At 30.8% G+C, this 7,736-nt stretch overlaps 1 protein-coding gene across 3 annotated transcripts; it reads right to left on the bottom strand.

Annotated features, from left to right (window-relative positions):
* Positions 1 to 4,169: 4,169 nt before the first annotated feature.
* On the bottom strand, positions 4,170 to 7,510 carry LOC145008992 (protein TIFY 6B-like). Of its 3 annotated transcripts, none has more exons than XM_078967644.1 (9): positions 7,390 to 7,510; positions 7,163 to 7,254; positions 6,595 to 6,633; positions 6,441 to 6,484; positions 5,914 to 6,041; positions 5,702 to 5,792; positions 5,044 to 5,320; positions 4,606 to 4,663; positions 4,170 to 4,486 (listed from the first exon to the last, which is right to left on the bottom strand). In XM_078967644.1, exons 2-9 carry the CDS (start codon positions 7,245 to 7,247, stop codon positions 4,390 to 4,392), a joined length of 819 nt encoding a protein of 272 aa, XP_078823770.1. In that variant the 5' UTR covers positions 7,248 to 7,254; positions 7,390 to 7,510; the 3' UTR covers positions 4,170 to 4,389. The 3 variants fall into 3 exon arrangements, with proteins under 3 accessions (XP_078823770.1, XP_078823768.1, XP_078823769.1); XM_078967642.1 differs by having other exon boundaries at positions 5,914 to 6,107; XM_078967643.1 differs by having other exon boundaries at positions 5,914 to 6,107; positions 7,163 to 7,313; positions 7,390 to 7,495.
* Positions 7,511 to 7,736: the final 226 nt, after the last annotated feature.

Below are 7,736 nucleotides of genomic sequence, written 5' to 3' on the forward strand. Positions count from 1 at the left end.
TTTTTCTTAATTTTATTATTGATTTGATAAAATGAATTTTGTTTGGATTTTTCTTAATATGATATTGTTCTGAAAGTTTTTAACTTATAAATGGTACTTTGGTCATTATTGGGAAATATAGGAAGTTGGTCTACAAGAATTAAGGATTATGCTAAATTGTTTGAGTGTCTATAATGATGTTAAAAATCAATTATCTGAAAGTTCAAATGAGGTTAAAAAAGGTTTTGGAATTAAATTGATAACTGATAAGGGTATTTTGGTCAATATCAAGGAAATTTAGATAAATGAAATAAAAAGTCATCATTTTTTTTTTAATTTAATTAGTTATCTACATTGTTTTATCATACCGCAACATAGTTATGGATTTGATGTTTGTTGTTACATTTGTTTGATTTAATGCCTTAATCTGTTTTTTTTTCCTTAGATTTTTTTTTTCAATAATTTTTTTTATGTTTCACGTTTTGGTGATGGGTCATTTTAAAGTCTAGAAAATGAAGAAGTGAACGTGTTTTGTTGTTGATTTCTAGAAAAGAAGTGAAAGTGTTGTTTATGTTTCAAGTGCAAATGGTAAATATTTTTATTTGTGCTGTATTTTATAATGTCAAATGCATTTTGGTCTCTGAATGGTTTTTTATCAATGAAAAAGGATGAATATTGCACAAGTTAGATATTGATTAATTGTAATATTCATGTTTTTGGGTTAATGTTTATTTGTATAAGGATATTATTGAGATGTAAATGCATTTCGGATATTACATTGATTACATCTCTAAATGGTTTGAATACATGTAAATGTTTGTATGGGTTGGTTTTCTTTTTTGTTACGTCTTTTATATTTCTAAACTCCAATTAAAAATGTTCAAGACTAAGGTGTTGTTTGTTTTTTCTGAGACAAAATGTCTATAGTCTGTGGATCACATCTGTAGATCTCTGCAGTAGAAGAGATGGACCAAACGTCTGCAGTCTAAAAAAAAAGATTGTTTGTTTTTTTAACATCTGCGGACTACTAAAATAAACTAAAATCTAAATAAACTGATTTTTTTTTAACTTCAAAGTGATTTTTTAATATTTTTATGACTTTGTTATAAATAATTAACGAATCTAGATCAATTTTTATGTATTATTGTATAAAAAATAAAAAAATGATATGAATTAACGTATATATTTGATAAAAACCAACAACTTTGGTTGCAAAGTTATAACTAAACATTATAATTAGTAATCAAAGAATTTGATACATAAATTGATGGAAATAAACTTCGATTTTTTCAATTAAATCCATTAAAAACGTACCATAGATATTTTCTCGAGAAATTAACGATACTGTATTAAATAATGTTTTCTAAAATTTGGTAAAAAAAATATAAGAATATATTATGATTTTTTTTTCATATTTATATAAACAGCTTCAATGACTATTATTGTAATAAATTTTTATTTATAAATTTATCAAAAATATAATGTTTGTATCGTCGAACGTTTTTTTTTAAGTTTTGTATTTTTTTTCAAATTGTTTATCATTAATAAAGTTAGAAAAGTTATAAAAAAAAAAACTTTAAAAAAATAAAGATATATATGTTTTTTAGGCTACAAGATGTCTGAAGATGTTAGAAGACTCTGGTCCACATCTGCGCCAAGAAGAGGGCACGCAAACATTTTTCGGTCTGCATTCTTCAAAAAAACAAATAGTCTGCGAAGGTTAATGTCTGCGCGTGGTCTGCGCGGCACAGATAGAAGAGGCCACGCAGATGTGCAGACAAAAAACAAACACTACCTAAAAGTGAAAACTAAAAATGTTCAAGACATTCGATTGAACAAAAAACCCAACGACCAACTAATAATTAATTTTTTAAGTATTCTATAACTGAAAAACGTCTCCTCAATATTGTTGGATCTTTTTACGACTTCAACATATAATTCATTAAAGACAAATTTTCAAGATATCATATAAAATTGTTGCTATTATACTTTCTACCATAAAAAGAGATTGTCAATGTAGGTAATTTGTCAAAGGGTGCGTGATTTGGTGTTGGAAAAGGAGATTTGTTGGTTAAAAAAAGGGTTGAATTAATATTTTCATTATAATATCGATGATGTTTTCCATCACACGTATTATGGTCTTGCATGTAAAGAAAGAAAAAATGTGAGGGTTGGGGTGGGGGTGGGGGGATGCTCCATTTAGTAAAATAATAATAATGAAATAACAACTAATAACAAAGAATAAAATGTCATTTTATATTACTTTAACCATCGGAAAAATTACATTAACATATGGAACAAGGAACGATAAATGTAATAAAATAAAATCAAAATAACAGTACTTTAAAGTCTAAAATAAAAGGCGATAGAAATGAATATGAATAATTTTTCAACAAAACACATGGATCAAGAATCTTATTTAACCAAAGTTAATGGTTCTTATTTGTTAGTATCCGTAATAAGAGTTTTTTTGAAAGTTTTTAATATTAAACTAGCCGTTTACCAGCATTAAGCGCCGGGCGAAAAAAAGTTTCTTTCAGAATATTGTTTTAATGTGATGATTAGTTTTCTTTAGAATTCGTTTCTTCCATAAAAAATCTAAAAATCTAATTGATCTTCCTCCACATTTTACCAAAGTCATATTTACATCATTGACGTGAAAGATGTGAATATATGCTCAACCTTTTTTTTCTGTATGGTATGTTCCATATTTCCATCCACACAATGTAGTGGTTAGAAGGTAATAATTAATCCGAAATAACTATCTCCTATTCAAGCTTTTTTGTTCAAACTTAGAGATCACCATCCTTGTTCTAATGTAGACATAATAGGAAATACCTAAGGTGGCATAGTACCATTTTAACAATTTTGTTTTCCACATGTTCCCTGGGTGCTAGGCACTTTTTTGTTTGTGTATTTATATAGTGAGGTCATTGTCAAATATGGCTCTTCTAAGTTTGGTTCGTCTTTGATGCAAGGATAGATCTTCAAGATTTCTACTGAGCGCTTTTGGTTAGGACTGTTCACTATTTGGATAAAGCGGAATTGTCCAATTAGACAATTTGGATTAGACTATTTGGTTTGAATTTTTGGATTTTTGGATTGGATTTCACCAAAATTGAATTATTATTTTGGATTACGGATTGGTTTTGGTTTATACAATAAGAACCGAATAGTCCAAAAAAACCGAATAAAATTTATTACTTATATATATATATTTTTTAATATATCTATAATTATTAATTAATTTTTAAATTTATTTTTTTCAAAAAAGTTCAAAATGTTTCACCTAATAAAATAATTAATATGCATTTTCTCCCAAATGTATTTATCTATTAAATATTAAATTATAATATACCTACTCAGTAAAAATTTGATAATATTATAATTATATGTTGTTTTTAAATGTTATGACTTCTGAAAATCGAATTACAGAAACAAATCCGACATAATTGTAATTGGATTGGATCGGATCGGATTTGAATTTAATTTGGACAATTCGGATCCATATTTTGGAAATCGAAATCAAATTGGATTTACTTAATTGGATCAGATCGAACCGATACATCCAAACGAACACCCTATATTCGCTTCATGCAAGTTTATTATTTCATTGTTAGATACATTTTCAAATTCGCTTACACTTGTATTATTGCTTTGAGATTACTTCTTTAGTTGCATCTCATTTGGATCCTTCTTTTGAGATTTAGCCCTAATTTGCTAAAACCGGAAGATTACGATATCATGATTATAACCTGCAAAGTTAGATGCTAACTTATAACTTGTTACGCATACGGTAAGTTTCTCCAAACCCCGTATACATGCATAAATGTATGTCGATACATGTATGCCCTAACACTAAGAGATAAAAGCCTGAAGTATCATGTTCAAGTCTAGTCTACACTTTCTTCCCTCTTTTAACATTATAATTTATCTATACTCTATGTTGGTTGTAAGACTGGTTGATAGAAACATCTGTATGATATATGTAAACATATGATGCTTACGCTTTACACTTGCAAAAAGGATCAAGGATTTAAGTCTTAGTTGCTTCAATAGTTTTTTACTTCCTATATGTATTAAACTCCTTGTGGGTAATGATTTACCTCTCACACAACGTTTTTATAACGAAAACAATTTTGTAAGATACAATACAAGTTGCCAAAATCAGAAATTTCCCAACAAAAATGTGAGCAATGAACATAAAACATTCAACACATCAAAATAGTCATCTCAATGTTGTTGTCTTTAAAGAGAACTGATCCACTATATATAGATCAATGTGGTTTAAGAAAAACAGCCAAAATCAAGTCTTGATTAAATTTAGCAACGATGATTAAAAACCTAATATAACTTACATAACTTTTTAACATTGTTACATGGTATTATATATCCCATGTGACCTATTCTCTAATGCTCTCCTGTTGCTACTATGGCATTAGGTCCAGGATTGGTAATATAGTCGGATGAGCTCTTGTTGATGCTATAAGGAGACGAAGCCATCACCCTGCATCATAAAAAAAAAATTGTAAATAAATGAAATTATTGTAATTTTTATGATAAAAATGTGACTAGATATACAAAACATCAATAAAAAAAAAGAAGGTAAATGAAGATCAATCATACCTTTCCTTGCGCTTCTCAAGAAACCGAGCCAAGGATGCTTTGCGTGCTTGAGGAACAGCTGCATACAGTAATACAGTCTCAGTCTCAGTCCCAGTCTCAATACAAAATCCAGTCTCATTGATATCAGTGTCAGTTCTAGTCCTAGTCCTAGTCCAATGTCCCACCTTGCCGTCTTTTTAAATGGGACAAAAAGATGCAAATTTTGTCCAATAGGCATTAATCCCACCTTTATGGGAAGGACAAAAGATTGCAGCTTTTGTGCTACAGACATCACATCAGTCTCAGTCCTAGTCACAATCACCAAACACAGTACAAACCACAAAGTCCCAATCCAATGCGCCAACTTTTTGGATGGGACAAAAGATGCAACTTTTGTCGCATACATCAGTCTTTCAGTTTCAGTCCAATGCACACCAAATACAATACACAGTATAGTACCTGATTGCATCACTTGTTCAAGTGAATTGATAACTCTTGGAGTATCCACTTTGCTAGCAGGAGGAACCGAACCTCCGACTGGTTTACCAACTTCATCTTTATTAGCGGGCCCACCACTCGATTGACCAACAGGGTGTGAAGACACAGACATCGGGCTTGAGATTGCAGAACACGGTTGTACATTAATTGGCGTTGGAGTGGCCACTTGAGTTGGAACCCTAGCTTGAGGGGTAGTCACAGACGCCCCATTTCCCGCCAAAAACATGATAGCTTGAGCCTATATAATCAAGAAAATACCAAATCAAGATCAAGATTTCAACTTTTTCAGACAAAATACAAAAAATTTAAAGATTCTCTTCTGGGCATTTTGTGGTTTAACCATTACACGTTATTTCTTCTAATCAAACCATAAAAGTTTCATAATCAAGAAAATCCCAAATTAAGATCAAGACTTCAACTTTTTCGGACAAAATACAAAAAATTTATAGATTCTATTCTGGGCATTTTGCGGTTTAACCATTACACGTTATATCTTCTAATTAAACCCTAAAAGTTTCAAACATATTTCCAAATGAACCATTTTGACCTCATATAACACATCAAAATGGTTAATTTGGTAGTTATAAACAAAATTACCATAACAAGAAATATAACAAACCTTCTCAGGGGAAATATCATCATACACATTCACCATACCACCATAAAAGATGGTTAATTGAGCAGGAGCACAAGAAGTCTTGGAACTATACCTTCAATTCATACAGAAGAAAAACAAATAAAAAGCCATTCAAAACACCGATTTTTTTTCTTTTTTTTTTATCTAAAAGAAAAAGATATAAAACAAAAATGCATATATATAGATAGATATACCATGGTTCAGTAGTTCCAGCAAGAAAAGAACCATTAGGTGGAATAACACTAACACCATGTTGTTTCAATGGAGCACCACCAAATTGGGTCCTGAAGAACGGATTACTCATGGAAATGGGAACTGCATTCTGTTGCATGGGATAAGCAGCCATTGAAAAATGAGTGCCACCTTGCCTACTTACACCAAAGCTTTTCTATATAGTAGAATATATTGTGAAATGATTAATATAGTTGTATAAATCCGAAAAGGGACACTTTGGTAAATAAAGAATCGAAAAAGAAACACCCCATTTGACCAAAATTAGCAAAACTTATCAATTCTTGGCAAGAATTTAGTGCTTTAGTTGCAATTTTGCAAAGATTTTGGTGTTTTAAGACTTAATAGTCGAGTAAAATGCCCGATTATTTTGTGTTAATTATATGGTAAAGTAATAAAAACCCTAATCGAATTCAAAGATAAATTGAACCCAAATTCATGATTGTATGGAAAAACATGCATCTGTTACAAGATTTGCTGATGAACGAACCTGAATTTCACCAGATTGACGGTTTTTAGAGGCATCTATAGCATCTGCAGGAATACATGAATATAATTAGATTTAATTTTTTTATTATTTTCATTAAGAAAGTAAAAACTAAGAAGATAATCAACAATTTAGCAACGAAAAGACAGATCTTTACCTGATAGAGGCCAGTGAACAGCGGAGTTCATTGAAAACACTACATGTAATTGAAATACCCAAATTAGATTGAAAAACTATAAATTAAACCGAATTACTAAAAGAAATAGATACGTTTAGGAAGAGAATTAACGGAAAACGGATTGAACAGCGATTGAAACAGATTAAGAAGTGAAAACAACTTCGCTTACACACTAGATAAAAACTTTAACCATAATTAGTAAAAAAAATCCAGTTCTTGCGATTGTGGCATACGTATCGAACCCATGTTTGTTCTTTTTTTTTTTTTTTTTTTTTTCAATCTAACTTTTATAAAAGAGGGCAGTTGTAATTAGGTAAAATGTTCAATTCTACTTGTAACAGAAGCTTTCACATGAAGCAACTTCGAACTAACTTCAAACAACACATGCAACAAATTCCCCGAAAACCCAATAAAAAATCAAGCAATCCAATCCCAAAAAACACTCCGATAAAGTAAAATCAACAACAAAATTGCAGAATCGGTTAAGTTTATAAAATCAATTAGTTCTAATTAGGTCAAAACATCCACAAAATGTATCAAAATGCACCTGATTCTTTGCCTCCTTCAGCAGCTTCTTCCTTCACCACAACCACTGAATCCTTCGAATTCAAACCCATGAAATCCCTTTCCATCTTTCAACTACACAGTTTTCACTTTCAATTTCAATTTCACTTCCCCCAATCAAAAACACCCAAAACCTCAAAACAAAAAGCAATCAAACTCAAAACCCAAAAGAAAAAAAAAAAAAAAAAAAAAAAAAAAACTACGAATTACCTTGAAAATATTTAAAACCCAGATTAGAACGAGAAAAATGGTTGAAACTTGAGAGTGCAACAAAAGTAAGAGAGAGAAATCAGGGATGTGATTTTTATGTCTCGAGTCCTATTTGTGTGAAACAGGATCGAAGCCGTTGATTAAGTAGCCGGTTAAGTTGACCGGCTAAGCCGGTAACTAACCACGTGCGTTAGCCACTTAGCCTTAGCTGTATAAATAAGCCTATTTTAAGATACCGAAAAAATCGCGTTTCTAACGTCGACACGTCAGACGAGTGGTCGAGGAGTTTTACTCGTGGCCTAATTGTGTTGTGTGGCCACGTGGGTTTCGGTTTTGATTGATCGCCG

The sequence above is a fragment of the Lactuca saligna genome, chromosome 8 (assembly GCF_052625555.1).
Source record: "Lactuca saligna cultivar CGN05327 chromosome 8, ASM5262555v1, whole genome shotgun sequence".
NCBI classification, from domain to species: Eukaryota; Viridiplantae; Streptophyta; class Magnoliopsida; order Asterales; family Asteraceae; genus Lactuca; species Lactuca saligna.